Source organism: Limanda limanda, chromosome 12 (genome assembly GCF_963576545.1).
Source record: "Limanda limanda chromosome 12, fLimLim1.1, whole genome shotgun sequence".
NCBI lineage: Eukaryota > Metazoa > Chordata > Actinopteri > Pleuronectiformes > Pleuronectidae > Limanda > Limanda limanda.
This window is the reverse complement of record NC_083647.1, coordinates 26763160-26781477: the sequence shown is the minus strand read 5'-3', so window position 1 is coordinate 26781477 and position 18318 is coordinate 26763160. Positions and strand designations below refer to the sequence as shown.

At 42.6% G+C, this 18318-nt stretch overlaps 2 protein-coding genes across 2 annotated transcripts in view; both read left to right on the top strand.

Moving 5' to 3' along the window:
* Positions 1 to 6368: 6368 nt before the first annotated feature.
* wdr89 (WD repeat domain 89) lies at positions 6369 to 9614 on the top strand. The gene is made up of 2 exons (XM_061083138.1): positions 6369 to 6582; positions 8243 to 9614. Exon 2 carries the CDS (start codon positions 8261 to 8263, stop codon positions 9389 to 9391), a length of 1131 nt encoding a protein of 376 aa, XP_060939121.1. The 5' UTR covers positions 6369 to 6582; positions 8243 to 8260; the 3' UTR covers positions 9392 to 9614.
* Positions 9615 to 13127: 3513 nt separating this feature from the next.
* ppp2r5eb (protein phosphatase 2, regulatory subunit B', epsilon isoform b) overlaps positions 13128 to 18318 on the top strand; it is a 43723-nt gene continuing 38532 nt past the window's right edge. Inside the window, exon 1 of the mRNA XM_061082455.1 lies at positions 13128 to 13469. The gene's annotated coding sequence lies outside the window, so the exon portion shown is untranslated. The remainder of the gene's footprint in view (positions 13470 to 18318) is intronic.

Here is an 18318-nt window from a genome sequence, read left to right as displayed (position 1 = left end):
AGCAGTGCAACTCAAAAAGATATCAAAGTTTTAACCCCTTATCAAAAAAAAAGTTAGGTCTGCATATTAAACAAAGTGCAACATGTTTAAAGTATTAGAAACAGTGGTGTCCAGCTCAAAATCCGACTCAAACGTTAGTTAGACATGTGTGTTTATATATACATGTCACTGATCGCTTTCAAAACACTGCACGAAAAATGTTTTAATTACAGTCAAATTCCCCATTTCGGTTCCAAAAAGTTAAATTTCAATATGACAGAAAACATTTGTTAACACAGAAACAGACCTTGGTTAATAAATACCTGAATTTTCTTCGAGAGAGTATTTGAGTCAAAGAAAATTCAATATTCAAGGTTCATTCATTCATTTAAAGCTTTTTTTACAGAAGGGCAGTTGAAGGAAAAAACCACGAGTTTATTCTTTTCTCCTCTTTGTTATTTTTCATTATATAAAATGTGATTTAAGTTGTCTAACAACTTCAGAAAACTTAATTTGGATGAAAGAAGTTGAGTCAAAATCCCAGTTGTGAGAATTGGTGAAACTACAGATCTCTGTGATCGTGGACTTTCATCAGAACGTGCTTCAGACACACGAGTTCGATTCCTTCTGTTTGAAACGTGTCTCTGACAGTTTGTCCTGAATCTGTCCTCGAGGAATAAACCCAACATCTGGTCGAGGTCTGATGTGTCCTTCACTCAGGGAGAAAAACCTCCTGCTGAGTCATTCTCCTCTGCAGCAGCTGTGGCTGAAGTGCCTTGCTCCAGGGCACTCGCGGGACTTTACTGGTTTTCCAGCTGGTGACGTGCTCAGGTGCTTAGTTTGAGCACAGCAGGTTCAGCAGGAAGCTTTTTAATGTCTCTTCTCGTCCTAATATTATAAAATGAATGCACTGTTCCCAGAATGCACTGCCTCGGCCTCGTGCACACGTGCTCTCTCAGATTGTTGTGGTGTTTCGTGTGAATGTGGTTTCCTCTCTGCAGCAGTGAAACCAGACGCGTTTCCCTGTTTCATTTGTTGTTTGACTGACGTAACACACGACCTCTGTTGGTTCTATCGTCACTTTATAAGGTTTGTTTTTCTGTTTGATAATCCCCAGGTTGTCAGGGTAACCAAATTATTTCAGAGTTTGGTTTAAAAACTGCACGTTCATTCAGACAAAATCGATTTGTGTTGTGAAGTTTTTGACACAAACTAATTTTGTTAGGACGCTGTAGTGATCAGAGAATTAAACAGGAGGGAAACACTTTATCTATTTGTGGTATTTATATCCTGGTGCTGTTTCCTGCAGAAAATCTGATTGTCAGACGAGATTAAACCAAACATCCTGTGTGTGTGTGTGTGTGTGTGTGTGTGTGTGTGTGTGTGTGTGTGTGTGTGTGTGTGTGTGTGTGTGTGTGTGTGTGTGTGTGTGTGTGTGTGTGTGTGTGTGTGTGTGTGTGTGTGTGTGTGTGTGTGTGTGTGTGAATTTACAGATTTTGTCATTATGTTTGTTACAGTCCAACATGATGTTCAGAATTAGAATACATTTAGTTTTATAATGTGACATAATCCCAAATTTTATTATGTTAGTAAAATCACAGATTTTGTTATGATCCTAAATTGTTTATGATCTTTTATAAAAAAAAAAATTGGTAAAATGTCAAATTTTTTCATAATCCTACATTTCATTATGTCACATTTCATTGTATAATTATAAAATTCTAGAATGGGTTATGTAGTAGAATTTGAAACTATTCTCCTGAACAGTATTTATTTGACATTTGTTATAAAACCTATTTTAATCACCAAGTTTGATAAAATCTCTAATTTAATTTATCATAATCCTAAACGTTCTTTTGGAAAAAATTCTTATTTGGACATTTGGCCAAATCTATTATGCAAATTATGTTACCAACATTATTTTAGACATGAGACAAATGTTTTTTTGTCGAATCCCAAAAATTGTCTCTACTGTTTCTCAAATTCAATCACTAATCACCTGATGGTAGTTTTTATAAAATTCCAAATTTGATAAAATTTTCATTATAATCCAAAGCAAAATAGTAGCACTGTGTATGTTTAAATGAAATGACTTTTGATATGAAATCCTTTCTGACCAAACCCCCGGTGGTTGAACCGTGTCGCTGCAGCTCCGTTAGCGTGACTGTAGCTTCCGTTTAGTGCCTTCGTTCAGGACACGGAATGTTTTTACCGTTCACGTGGAAACTCCTGACGTCTTCTCTCACTCTCTCTCCTGTGGCTTCGCCTTTTGCACTTTGTAGCTGCAGACACGTTTACCCCTGGAGAGAAAAATAGATAAATAAGTAAAACCATTTCCTGGTAAATGTCATGACGTTTTCTACTGAAGGTTTGAAGCCGATTCTCAGTGTTTCCTACTGTTGCTTGTCTGTTTTAAATTCACTCACGTAAGCAGCAACTCTATGTTGAAGAATTTTTTTTTTACCCTTTGGACATTTGTGTTCACTTGCATGAAAAAAAGTTTAAATGAGTTTTGACGCGTATTCCAAATACAGCACAAATGAATCTGTAAAAAACAAGTTCTGAGTTTCTTCTTTTGCGTCGTTCACGTCCGACTGACGGGAACTTTTCAAGATTTTTGCTAGTTTCACAGTATTTCTTTTTTTATATATCTATAGATTTTATTGTTGAATTGAGTTTTGATTACAAAATTTGGCTCCAGTTTTATGATTGTTTGTGTGAAATTAAAAAATGATGTTAAGATAATTCCCCTGCTGATGTTTGGTCCTCATCACTCAGATTATACAAACACTGAATAAAGACAATAATTTACCTTCGTAAAAAAAAAATACATGAATTGTTTTTTTTCAAATAAATAAAAACAACTGTCTTAATATAATTTGTGAACTTTTAATTTGCATTTTACCAATCAAAAGTATTTTTTTGAGGTTGTTTCAACGACCACTGATTTTCATCAGTGTAGATAATATACAGTTTATATACAATAGATTATATACAGTAGATAATATACAGTTAATAATGTACAGTTTATATACAGTTGATAATATACAGTTTATATACAGTAGATAATATACAGTTTATATACAGTTGATAATATACAGTTTATATACAGTAGATAATAAACAGTTTATATACAGTTGATAATGTACAGTTTATATACAATTGATAATATAGTTTATATACAATTGATAATATAGTTTATATACAGTTGATAATGTACAGTTTATATACAGTTGATAATATACAGTTTATATACAGTAGATAATATAGTTTATATACAGTAGATAATATACAGTTTATATACATTGATAATATAGTTTATATACAGTTGATAATGTACAGTTTATATACAGTTGATAATATACAGTTTATATACAGTACATAATATACAGTTTATATACAATTGATAATATAGTTTATATACAGTTGATAATATACAGTTTATATACAATAGATAATATACAGTTTATATACAGTAGATAATATACAGTTTATATACAATTGATAATATAGTTTATATACAATTGATAATATAGTTTATATACAGTTGATAATGTACAGTTTATATACATTTGATAATATACAGTTTATATACAGTAGATAATATAGTTTATATACAGTAGATAATATACAGTTTATATACATTGATAATATAGTTTATATACAGTTGATAATGTACAGTTTATATACAGTAGATAATATCGTTTATATACAGTAGATAATATACAGTTGATAATGTACAGTTTATATACAGTTGATAATATACAGTTTATATACAGTACATAATATACAGTTTATATACAATTGATAATAGTTTTTATACAGTTGATAATGTACAGTTTATATACAGTTGATAATATACAGTTTATATACAGTAGATAATATACAGTTTATATACAGTAGATAATATACAGTTTATATACAATTGATAATATAGTTTATATACAGTTGATAATGTACAGTTTATATACAGTAGATAATATACAGTTTATATACAGTAGATAATATACAGTATATCCGACTGGGATTGAGTGTGAAGTTGATATGAACAGTTCTCGAGATTCGTGAGCATCGGACAGACTGACAGAGTTTTGTGAAAGTAATATGGAGATTAATCAATATCCGATGATGTCAGCAACTTGGCAACTCATTTACTAAACGTTATTTTGATGGCGTTCACAATAATTCACCTAGTTCCTATATAATATGCAATAAAACGATGTAGGACCCCGAGGTAAATATCAGTCCTTCCTCTCAACATGTTTTTAAATCAAGATCCATAAATAATTCTGTCCCGCTGTTTTATTTAAATTCTGATTCTCAAGCGGCAGTTAGCTGGCCTGCTAACATGATGCTAGCTGTATCCACCAGGCTCCATCATGGTTTTTCCTGGTGCTGAACAGAGTTAATCACCCGTCTCTTCCCTGGGGTTCATGCTCCTCGTGGAGCTGGTTCTCAGTCTGTGGCCGACGGGACGATCTTCTCCTCCGGGCACTGAGCCGGAATCCAATCTGTGACGGAGCACATGTGGCCGAGCGTGTTTGAATAAGACCACGAGGGGTTCGGGATGACGTGGTTTCTCTGCACTCGCTCCACAGAAGGCCATGTGGTGACGGTTTGTCAGTGGACTTCACTCGCCACCAGCTGCAGAGAAGGAGACGGACTCCAGCTGCCGAAGCCCGGGGAGACACAAGCTGAGAGTGACTGAAGAGGAAGAAGTGAACCAGAGAACCAGAGACATTACATTACATTACATGTCATTTAGCTGACGTTTTTGTCCAAAGCGACTTACATATTTTAGTACACTCAGCATTTTATGGGGGGCCAGTTAGGAGGGTTCAGTATCTTGCCAAGGACACTTCGGCATGCAGATGGGGAAGAGTGGGGATTGAACCTTCTTGTTGGAGAGCGCCCACTCTACCCCCTAGGCCACACCGCCCCCCATAGACACCTGCTGCACCTCAGCACTGCACGTCTGGTTGATGCCTCCTCTGTGGACCTGTGGACAGGTGGATGATTCAGGAGCACTCAGCTGTTTTGCAGGATTTCGATCTCAACATGTCAAGAGGCCGCTCGCCGTGCGTGTCAAACCAGAGGCAATGAGAATCTGAGGCTCCTGTAATGAACAGCGAGCAGCAGGTGAAGAAGGACGGCCGCTCCTCCCTCGGCTCCCTCAACGCTCTTCCTCATTAATTCCACAACGTGAGGGAAACTTTCCTCTGAGTTCGGAGACGACTGCATCTCGTTATTTCTGCAGATTTTCCAGCTGCACACTGAGCGTTTATCCTTCAGGAAGGAACCTTCAAAATACTCTGATTCCTGTTTAACTCTGTTTTTACAACTGTTTCACATGCGTAGGAGACGATTCTGCAGCAGCAGTGAGGATGAAACCTGAGCTGGAGCCAGCGAGCGGCTGTGGCTCAGGGGGTCGAGCGGTCGTCCTGTAACTAGAAGGTCGTTGCCCCCTGTTTGAGTGTGTGACCTCGGTCCCCTGTAGGTTTCTATCATCTCTCTGAAGCGTCAGTGGTTGGTCAGTGGGTGTGAATGAGGCGTGAAGGTGAAGTTACGTTTCTATGTTTTCAAACGTGTGAATCAATGACACGTGAGAGGGTTTGACCTTCGACCTTCGACCCTGAACCCACAACGGGTCACAGTTTGGTTTCTTGGAGTCTGAAGGTTTTAAAACATTCTGATCTCCAGTTCCTCTTCGTCCTGAGGCACCGAGGCTCGGTGGAATCTGTCTGTGTGGGACTGAGCTGCTCCTCTTCAGATGTGGGTCAGACAGGAAGCTTCACTCCAAGCAGGCCTGGTTCCCACAGAGCTGCTGCTGCTGCCCCCTGCTGGACGACAGAGGCTCTTCACTCCATTTATCCACTTGAGTCGATGGCGTCAGTTTGTTTTTTATTCTTTCTTGAAAACTTTATAAAATTCAGTGACAAAAAAAGACGATGTAATAAAAAGTTGAGTCACTGATCGAGATATAGAGAATGAAATATATCATTTATTCTTTTTTCTGCTCCCTTTCATTCAAACTTAGAGATTTTGTTTTAGCATTTAAATTGATTGGTCGATGAATGAAATAAACTTATACATAGAAACTCTTTTCTTAGAAATTTTAATATGAGTATTTGAACCAAACAAGATTCTGATCACACTCATATATGACTTCAGTTTAGAAATGAAAATTTAAATAAAATATAAATTTAATATAAATTTGTATTTTATTAATATATATATGACAATGATTATTATAATTATCATGTACACAAATTAATCACTGAAAGTAAAAATATATAATAATCAATAAAAACAAAATAAATTGAAACGTCCCTGCAGCAGCGGAACCATTTATCAGGAGCGAGTTCTTAGCCGGACAACAACACTGTGACACAAAGTGAGTCCTCCATGTGTAGCGTACAAATAACGTGGTTACGATGTTAGAGTAAATCAGACGAGTTTATATTAACGTTAACTACGTTGATCTCGTTAACTACGTTCGTTACGTGTCGGTGGAGTAACGTGTTTTTTTTAAAGATGGCGACTGACGCGTCCGAATAGTTCCCGCTGGTTTGAACTCCGTTTGTCATCATTTCTACAGAGAAGGTGAGTTACACAACAACAACACACAACTACACACCTTCAACAACGCACAACGACACAACACAGTAGGAACATAACATCACACACACCTACACAACCCACACACAACTAGACTAGTATAACAACACAGTAGGAACTTAACATCACACAACAACACACGCAATAACACACAACAATACACATAGTATCTAAAACACACAAACACACACATATAGCAACACAACATCACACAACAACACACACAATAACACACTGCAATACACAAAGTATCTACAACACACACAGCAATATACTACACACATATAACAACACAACACAGTAAGAACTTAACATCACACACACCTACACAACCCACACACATCTGGACACGTATAACAACACACAACAACACGGTAGGAATATAACATCACACAACAACACACACAATAACACACTGCAATACAAAAAGTATCTACAACACACACACAGCAATATACTACATACATATGACAACACAGTCACAACATAACATCACACAACAACACACATAGTATCTACAACTCACACACAGCAATATGCTACACACATATAACAACACAACACAGTAAGAACATAACATCACACACACCTACACAACCCACACACATCTGGACACGTATAACAACACCCAACAACACAGTAGGAACATAACATCACACAACAACACACATAATAACACACAGAAATACACAACATATCTACAACACACACACACATACACAGCAATATACTACACACATATGACAACACAGTCACAACATAACATCACCCAACAACACACATAGTATCTAAAACACACACACACACACATATAGCAACATAACATCACACAACAACACACACAATAACACACTGCAATACACAAAGTATCTACAACACACACACACACACAACAATATACTACACACATATAACAACACAACACAGTAAGAACATAACATCACACACACCTACACAACCCACACACATCTGGACACGTATAACAACACACAACAACACAGTAGGAACTTAACATCACACAACAACACACATAATACTAACACACAGCAATACACAAAGTATCTACAACACACACAACAATAAGCTACACACATATAACAACACAGTCACAACAGAACATCACACAACAACACACATAGTATCTACACATGTATCTAAACAAACACATATATAGCAACATAACATCACACAACAACACACACAATAACACACTGCAATACACAAAGTATCTACAACACACACACACACACAACAATATACTACACACATATAACAACACAACACAGTAAGAACTTAACATCACACACACCTACACCACCCACACACATCTGGACACGTATAACAACACACAACAACACAGTAGGAACATAACATCACACAACAACAAAACACAGCAATACACAAAGTATCTACAACACACACACACACCAATATACTACACACATATGACAACACAGTCACAACATAACATCACACAACAACACACATAGTATCTACAACACACATATAACACCATATCATCACACAACAACACACAACTACACAGTAACAACACACATCACATGAAGCAACATTCCTGTCCCTCCACGTCCTCACACCAGGACGTTAACTTGTGTTGCTGTTGTGTGTCCTCCTTCCCCGTCAGTGTGTTGGTCTGTGTGTCATGGAGTGTGTGGAGGAGAAGTTTAAAGGTCTGTCCCTGGCCCGGCGCTCCCGCCCCCCCGAGGCCACCTACCTGCTGCACGTGGCGCTGCAGCCGTCCGACCTGCTGGCCGTGTCCTGCTCCAACTTCACCATCCAGCTGCACAACAAGCGCACCCTGGCCCGGGTGGGGCAGCACCGGGGCCACAGCGCCCGCATGTGTGGGGTCACGTTCGCCCGCAGCTCCCCCGACCTCCTGTACTCGGGCTCGGCCGACGGGACGGTGCGGGGGTGGGACGTGCGGCGCCCGGGGACGGAGGCGGTCCAGATGTTCCGCAGCGACCCGGCGCACCTGTTCTGCAGCTTCGACCTGAGCTGCAGCGACCTGCTGCTGTGCGCCGGCACGGAGAAGGTCGGCGAGGACAGCTACCTGGTGTTCTGGGACGCCAGGAGGCCGGGCGCCGGGCTCCTGGGCTCGTACTCGGAGTCGCACAGTGATGACATCACACACGTGCGCTTCCACCCCCGAGACAAAGACCGGCTGGCGTCCGGCTCCACCGACGGCCTGGTGAACGTGTTCGACCTGAGCCAGGGCGCGGAGGAGGAGGCGCTGCTCGCCACGTGCAACGGCGTCTCGTCCACCGGCGCCCTCTGCTGGTCGGGAGCAGACTACACGCAGCTGCTGTGCCTCAGCCTGGACGAGGGGCTGCACCTGTGGGACCTGAGCCAGCTGGACACCGACCAGCCCCTCGCCGTCTTCAGCACCGGGGACGCCCGCGGCCTGACGCTGCTGGAGGACGGGGGGGGCGTGGACTACCTGGTCGGGGGGGCGTGGCTGGAGGAGACTCAGACGCTGCTGGTGCTCGGGGGGAAGGACAGCGGCGAGCTCCACCTGATGGAGTGTGACCACGGGGGGCTCCGCCTGCTGAGGAGCCTGAAGGGAGGCCACGCCTCCACCGTGCGCTGCTTCCTGTGGGACGCGGCGGAGGAGGCGCTGGTCACCGGCGGCGAGGACGCTCAGCTGTTGCTGTGGAAACCGGGAGGGGTGGAGCTCACGGCGGGTAAAAGGGAATCGATGAAGAGCCAATCAGATCTCAGACTCAAATCCAGAGCTCATAAAAAATACAGCTACCAGAAGGAGAAGAAGAGCTGATTGGACGCTGGTGGATTCTAAAGTTTGTGTTTTCTACAACAAATTAAAAACCTTTTCATCTAAAGTTGGAAAAAACAAATAAAACGATTCAAGAAAATCACAGAAACCAACAAAATTAAATATTGTTTAAGTACAATAAAGTAAAGTTGGTTTCTTGTACTAACTATACACACATTAATATTACTGCACTGTTTATCTGTGATATGAAACTGTGACTTCTGAGTTTTCCATTTTAAATTAAAGTTGTGTGTTTTGCCAAAATGCTCATTTGTATTATTATTATTATTATTATTAGAAGTAGTTGTAGTAACTTGTGAGTTATATTTGTCACAACTACACATCTTTAACAACGCACAACAACACAGCACAGTTGGAATATAACATCACACTCCTACACAACCCACACACATCTAGACACGTGGACAAAACAGTATAACATCACACAACAACACACATAATAACACACAGCAATACACAAAGTATCTACAACTCACACACAGCAATATACTACACACATATAACAACACAACACAGTAAAAAGTTAACGTATAACAACACACAACAACACAGTACATAACATCTCACAACAACACACATAATTACCCACAGCAATACACAAAGTATCTACAACACACACACACACACCAATAAACTACACACATATGACAACACAGTCACAACATAACAACGCACAACAACACAGCACAGTAAGAACGTAACACCACATACACCTACACAACCCACACACATCTAGACACGTATAACAAAACAGTAGGAACATACCACCACGGGGGGCTCCGCCTGCTGAGGAGCCTGAAGGGAGGCCACGCCCCCACCGTTAAATTAAAGATGTGTGTTTTGTCAAAATGCTCATTTTTATTATTATTATTAGTAGTAACTTGTGAGTAATATTTGTCTTTAAAGCTGCAGGGTTGAAATGAAAGATAGATTTTGTTGAAGCATTTGCTCTCTCAGTGTTTACTACAGTTGCAGACAGCGCCACCAGCTGGACGAGCACTGAACAGCAGGACGTCTGTTGCTCTCCCTTTTGAAATGTCAACTTTACTTTTTAATAGTTTGTCACTGACTCCTTATAGTTTTCATATTATACGGTTTAAAAAAAAAACCGCCATCACCAGTCACTGATGCAACGGTATTCTATATCTTTCACTCTTTTTTAATCGTTGTTATGCATCTAACAGTTGATATCAGGTCAGCGTTTAAAACTTATAGAATCCCAGTGAATATGGGGATGAAAAGTTCCTCAGGTGAAAGTCACATCCTGATGAAACCTCCTCAGTGCAGACGTGACAGATCGGGACATTTAAGAATCATACAGGGACATTCAAATTTCATCATCAGGGTTGCAAAGGGGCGGAAAGTTTCCATGGGAAGTTTAGCTCGGGAATTTTGGGAATTTTGAAAAAAAAAACGCAAATTAAACGCTGAGCAATAAAAACATCATTCAAAACTCTATTTTAAAGATGTATGGAATGCAGCACACGCTCCAGCAGGACTATTGAGACCTGCTGTAGTGAGCAGGACTAGTCAGGTAAGTTTCGATGATATTACTCGGGAAAATATATTAGCATGCTGATTGAGGATTGTTCATCTGTTCTGTGCAAAGACCTTTGTTAAGAATGACACCACGATGCAGAAGCATATAGTCAAGTGCCCAAAGTTTCCTCAGGACTCAAATCAGCCTATGACAAAACAAAATGTTTATATTTATGTCTGTATATGACAAGGTAAATACAGTTAGTATAAATTACCCACAACATTTCCAGTTTGTTCCCGTATATTCCCGTTTATTCCCTTTAATTCCCGTATATTCCCATTATTTCCCGTTAATTCCCATGGAAAGTTTGCAAACCCTAGTCTTCATATAAAACCATGATATGACATAACAGGGGCATTTATGAAGAGCTTACTCAGTAAATCATCTTCCTCCGGCTCTGATGCTTCCACACGATGAATCAATCTACTTCTTCAATGAGCTGTTTGAGGGTTAAGTCTTTTTTTTAGGGTCAGATTTAGGATTAGGTTAGAATTGGGTTAGGGTTAAGGGTTAAGGGTTAAGGTTTAAGTTAAGGCTAGGGTTAAGGGTTAAGTTAAGGTTAAGGTTAAGGTTAAGGGACACGGGAACTAACCCTAACCCTAACTCGATTAATTATTTTATCTCGCATTAACTCAGATTTTTAATATTTATTGTTTTATTGTGAAAGTCAGGCTTTTATTTTGTGAAAGTCTGTTGCTGACTGCTGCAGAACAGGAAAAAAGAAAATAATTGGCGGATAAACAATCGAGTTAACGCATCACTTGAGTTAACTCGATTAAAACAAGTTAACTTGCCCAGCCCTAATTACAGGTTTAACCTCATTCCTACACACTGTGTGGTGAAAAGACAAACACACACACACACACACACTTGTCTCTCAATAGTTGTGATGACACTCAATGACTTGTCACATTCCTTATCCCCTTAGCCTAACCCTAACCATCACGACTAAAAGCCTCACCCAAACCTAATCTAATCTAACCATAAAACAAGGTGTTGACTCAAACAGATTATATATTATACATATTATACATATGACATAACTATATTGATGTTTTACTTGTGAGGCACCAAATCATGATATTCATTATCTCAAGGCTAATTGATGTAGAAGGTGAAGACCACTAACGACCGTGGAGGGAAAGAAACTCCTCAACAACTGGAAGAAAGAGAGAGAGAGAGAGAGAGAGAGAGAGAGAGAGAGAGAGAGAGAGAGAGAGAGACAGAGAGAGAGAGAGAGAGAGAGAGAGAGAGAGAGACCCTTTCAATTAGTGGGGACCGGTCAAAATGTCCTCAGAGTGTCAAGATGTACTGATAACCAAAATTGCCCCTGATAACTAAAGACTTAATAGACATAATACAATCCTGAACCCCTAATTTTAACTGTAACCATGACAACTAAATGATTAACTCTAACCTATCTCTAATACTAGTCATAATTTAAACCGAATTCTAACTCTACAACCAGGTCTTAACCCACAAACAACCATTTGAACACGTTTGGTATTGAACCAAAATTGGCTCTTATAAGAGATAAGACACACACACACACACACATACACGCACACACACACTCACACACACACACACATACAAACACACACACACACACACACACACACACACACACACACACACACACACACACACGCCAACACACACACACAAACACACACACTCACACACACACACAAACACACACACTCACACACACACACACACACACACACACACACACACAGTGACACACACACACAGTGACACACACACACAGTGACACACACACACACACACACACACACTCACACACACACACACACACACACACACACACACACACACACACACACACTGACACACACACTAACACGCACACACACACACACACACACACACACACACACACACACACACACACACACACACACACACACACACACACACACACACACACACACACACACACTCACTCCTCCTCCACCTAACCCACGGATCCTGAGCCTCGCTCCCCTCCCGCGCGGTGACTGACAGCCGCCGCCGTCCAATCACAGCGTCGCCCGGGCCGCCGGCAGCCAATCAGCGGCGCCGCTGAGCCGCCGGCAGCCAATCAGCGTGCCGGCTGCCCCCTGGCGGCCAGCACGCTGCGCTGTGTGTGTTATGTGCCGCGGTGCGAGCAGCAGCGGTGTTGACAATAGGCTGAAGAGAACCAGCCCCGGACCACACCGAGGAAAACACCTGAATCCTGGGTCTCAGGGGCCGAGCAGCTCGCACAGCAGCACCGGGACGTGAAGCGTCTCTCCCCCGCCCTGTGCGCTGGTTAATGGACGTTTGAGGATTATTCCGTCGGAAGGATTCGGCTGCTTCAGGCCAGACTTCCCTCCTGCTGCCCGGCCGCTGCTCCGGGAGAAGCTGTCCGCACCGAGGAGCTGGAGGAAGCGACCCCGTAGCCCGATAGATTCCCCCCGGAACACAGGATCGCTCCCCGCCGCCGTCTCCGTCGCGACCCCGCAGAGGATCCAGGTAAAGTCCTCCGATCGGACCCGAGCACCGAGCCCCGCGGCCGGCTGCAGCCTGCCGGGCTCCGGTGTGTGCTGCCCCGGTCGCTCTGTCAGGCTGTGGGCGCTAGCTAGCGGTAGCAGCATTAGCACAGCGCCTGTTATTCACCAGTGGGCTGATGTGGGATCGCACCAGTCCGCCCAGTTAACCCAGTTCACCCGACCCCACCAGCACACATGTGCACCGGGAGATCTGACCCATGTGCTGTGGTTTTACCCGCTTCCCGAGCGAGCTGCTGGCGGCTAACGAGCTACATGTTCCTCTGGAGCTAACCCGCGGTAGCCGGAGCAGCGGCGCTAGCTAGCTAGGTAGCTAACCCTAGCTAGCTAGCCAAACCGTCGTTTCCACGAGTCCAGATGGACGGATTTGGTAAATCAATGTCTCCCCTGTCTCCCCCTCGATGGCATGTTGGTGTCTCATGTGTCCCGGGGAGACACGCAGCTGCCGGCCAATGCGTCCGATTCATGGGGGCTTTGCTCCGGTAAATCTGGGAGCTAACGCGGCTAGCTGGCTAATGCTAAGTCAGGAGCTATCGCGCTGTCAAGTTTTGAATCTTCTGCTGGTTCCAGGCCCAACATGGCCCGACCTGGCCCGGCTAGCAGCAGCTCCCTCCCGGCTCCACACCCCCCCCCTGCAGCCGCCGGCCTCCTGCGGGGCTGCAGCAGCGGATCTGGGGATGAATATCATCTTTATTTCTATATTAGCGTTGAAATGATCCCGTCCCTCAGGTTGTGTGTGTGTGTGTGGGCTGATCCCAGGACGGTCATGGGCACGTTGGAGACACAAAACTGAAAGTGTGGTGCTGCTGTCAAGTGGAATGTTGTGTTGAGATATTCACCTGTGAACTGGGAGTGGATGTGTGTAGACGTGTGTTGTGTGACTGACCTTTGAACACACCACAGGACATGTACAAGTCCTCAGAGCTCCTTGTGTCCAAGCACCATCACCAGCAGTGTCTCCTGTAGTGAGGAAGAGGAGGAGGAGGATGATGAAGGACATGGTGGATACAGGAAGAAGAAGTCAGGAGTTGATGGTTAAACTTGTGTTATTTACAGCAGCGTGCCAGGGAGCAGGTGTGGCGTTGTGCACTGCACCTGATGGTAATTGCCGAGGTGCACTCCCTGGCTGGGCACTGACTCTTCTTCAGGTGTTTCTGAATGGCACGGCAGGTTCCAGGGCAGGTCCCTCACCCTCCACCTAACCCTCACCCTAACCCTCACCCTCTCCCTCACCATCAGCGTGTAATAACTGCATATTAGCAGAACTTTTGGAACACTTAACTCTAATTTGAGAAGACAGTCATGACTCCACAACCAAGGACTCTTCCTATTTTTAACCCTAACCATAGGACCCTCTACCCTAACCCTAACCATAGGACCCCTTGCCTAATCCTAACCCTGGACCCCTGAGCAAGGCAAAAACCCTGGAAATACTTACCCAACTAATTGAAAGCAGGGATCTAAATGACGATCGGTCTAAAGTCAATTCGACACAGTATATGAAATCTGGACACAATTGAATACTCCACACCAGTTGGTTTCTTCAGTTTTAATTGGAAGAGCATAAAAAAACAGGAAGAAAGACCTTGAAAAGGCAGTAAGTCCTCAAAAGAAGGCAAGTATTTCCCTGAAACACCCCACCCAACTAGGTTAAAAATAGTTACAGTAGAGGACAAGGCATCCCATGAAAATACGTAACTGGAGCTTGTGATCTGGATCCATATAATATTGCTATTTTAGTTGGTTGAAAAACAATTGGGACCAGGGAGCCCCCTGGAGTGAAGGACCGGGCACCTCCCGCCCCCTTTTTAAAGGAGGCGGGCTCGTTTTCCCCTTACCTACCTCACCCTAACCCTCACCCTAACCCTCACCCGGCTGAGGGATCCGACCATCCTCACCCTAACCCTCACCCTAACCCTAACCCTCACCCGGCTGAGGGATCCGACCATCCTCTTCCTTACCCTCACCCTAACCCTCACCCTCTCCCTAACCCTCACCCTAACCCTCTCCCTAACTCTAACCCTCTCCCTAACCCTCTCCCTAACTCTAACCCTCTCCCTCACCCTCTCCCTAACTCTAACCCTCACCCTAACCCTCTCTCTAACTCTAACCCTCACCCTAACTCTAACCCTCACCCTAACCCTCTCCCTAACTCTAACCCTCTCCCTAACTCTAACCCTCTCCCTAACCCTCTCCCTAACCCTCACCCAACCCTCTCCCTAACTCTAACCCTCTCCCTAACTCTAACCCTCTCCCTAACCCTCTCCCTAACCCGGCTGAGGGATCCGACCATCCAAAGTCTCCTGTGTCTGTTATCAGCTCCGTCTGGCCTCCAGTGCGTCTGTGCTGGAAGTCGCTGAGATCATTTGTTCTCGTCTGTGAACGACACAATCATCCCCTGAATGGATCGGACCCATTAGACGTGCTGTCACATCTCACCATCCGGTCAACAGTGGACTGGGATTCACACTGATCGTATTAATGGCCGGACCAATTATCCAGTAATAATCACCAACTCTAGGAAATTGATCAGTGAAGAAGCTTGTCCTCTTTTCTTCATGTGTAAATAATGTCTTGCTTCACTTTGTTCTGGTTCCTGTAGTCAGTCAATGTTTGGCAGCTCCAAACCTCAGGATGTTAACAGCGCTATTGAATATTAATCTTTATATATACTGTATATAATTATATGTATATAGTACATACAGTCAGTGGCCACACCTGCAGGCTCACATTCAGTATGAAACAGCTGCTCTGCTACAAACTCTACGTTTATACAAAGGTAATAACGTGTGGTGACATTCTTTGTATGAATGTAATAACATGTTTATTACTAAGGTTATGTTTATATGGGATGTTGTGCTGCATCACATTCAATGGACACGTTTCTAAGTTTGCCGTCCATATCTTAAATTCATCAAGGAAGTAGAATATTAGAAACACACCTGAATTTTCATGCAGTCCCACAAACAGCATAATTCACTATTAATGCTGACTTAGACTCAGAACAGTTGAATTCATATTTAAACTTAATTAAAATAGCTGCTGAGTATAGAGCTGAAACAATAAGGTTATTCACATTAGTCAGTCATTCAACCTGCAACAAGTTACATAATCTATTTTTAGCACTTATCTACTATCATCAGTGAATTTTGAAGCTGAAAATATTAAAAGCCGAGTTATTTAACTCTTTGATTATGATGACTAACATATTAAGTTAGTCAGATTTGATACCGCTGGTTTAAAGATGTGTCTGAGGACAATGATTATCTGCCAACATTTTATACATCCATGTCGACCATTGTAATATAACAAAAGTCCAATATATATATTCATATAATGCTGCGAACACAGTGAGGAGGTTGAACACATAATCCTTTGACCTCAGATTTAAAAAAAAAAAAAGGTTATGAAGTGTTTGTTATTCTCTAACCATAGAGTTCAAAGCCACCAGAACAGAAATCATTCTTTAAAATTAACAGAAATAATAATGTGTCATTTATCTTTTTAATTATCAATATTGACGGATATGACATTTTTTGATATTTTTGGCCATATTGCCCAGTTCTAAAGTTTAGGGATAATATTCTCCATGTTTCTAGTTCTCCAAATGTCTTGCAGATATAATATTCATTACTTCATAAGACTAAATATCAGCAGAGATCTTGTGCTGTATCTTAAATGTTGTTTTTTCCTGGTTCTAAAAGCTGTTTAATTCATATTTAAATCGTTTAATAGGATTCATACCTAAAGTTGAGTTAAAGTAAAATTTTTGCCGAGCTCAGGGTTTTGGATTTGTAACTTTGGACATCAGACGGGATCGTGGATCTTCCTCCCTCCAGCCTCCTCTTCCTCGGCTCCTTTCGCTGTGTTGACTTCCTGTTGAACGGCAGCTCCCTCCCTCTCTCCTCCCTCCCTCCCTCCCTCCCTCCTCTTCCTCCCTCCTCTGTGGCTCTCCCCGTTGCTGGCCGTGCCCCCTCCTCTCTCCTCCCTCCTTGTTTCTTTAATCCCACCCTCCCCGAGCCAGTGTGGATGTCATCTGCTCTCTTATGTAAGAGGCCTGGGCGGGGGGGGGGGGGGGGGGTGGCTCTGGTGCTCCAGCAGCACAAGCAGCGATACACCACCTGACCGGCCGCCGTAGCTCCGCCGTCCCTGGCGAGTTGTGGTGCCACCGGAGTGTCGTGGTCATTAGTCGGCTCGTCAGGGAGAGAGAGAGAGATAGAATCTGAGGCTCTGATGGTTGTACGTGGGGATTCCAGTTCCCCTTTGCAGAGGTAAGTGAGGTCTCTAGTGGATCCGCTTCCCCCCCCCCCCGGTGCAGAAAGAGCAACAGTGATGTCTCTTTGAGTTGATGTGTTGTTGCCCGTGGTGATGTGGCGAGCAGAGTCCATTGCTAATTGCTGCTCGCTGAGATGAACAACTTCTCTGGGCTGGTTGTGGCTGAATGAAGCAGATTCGCTGTGTGTATTCGTCCTGGAAGAGACTGAAAGTTGCATTAGGTTGTAACAAGTCTGTGAGGACTGTATTTGAAACTGCGACTTACAATTATTTTCCTTATCTAATCATTTTCTGATCAATCAATCTATAAAATGTCAAAAGTTTGCTTTCCTGAGAGAGGTGACATTTGAAGAACTTTGTTATTTACTGTCACTTGAATAAAAGAGTTGCATCAGATGAAACTGCAAATATTCAGCACTTAAAATAGAATATTTATACAATATAGTTTATTTGTTATCAATGGACTAGCTAACTAATTAAATACTCAAATTTGCATGTGTAGGAAATACATTTTTTGTAGGTATTTGACGTCACCTGTT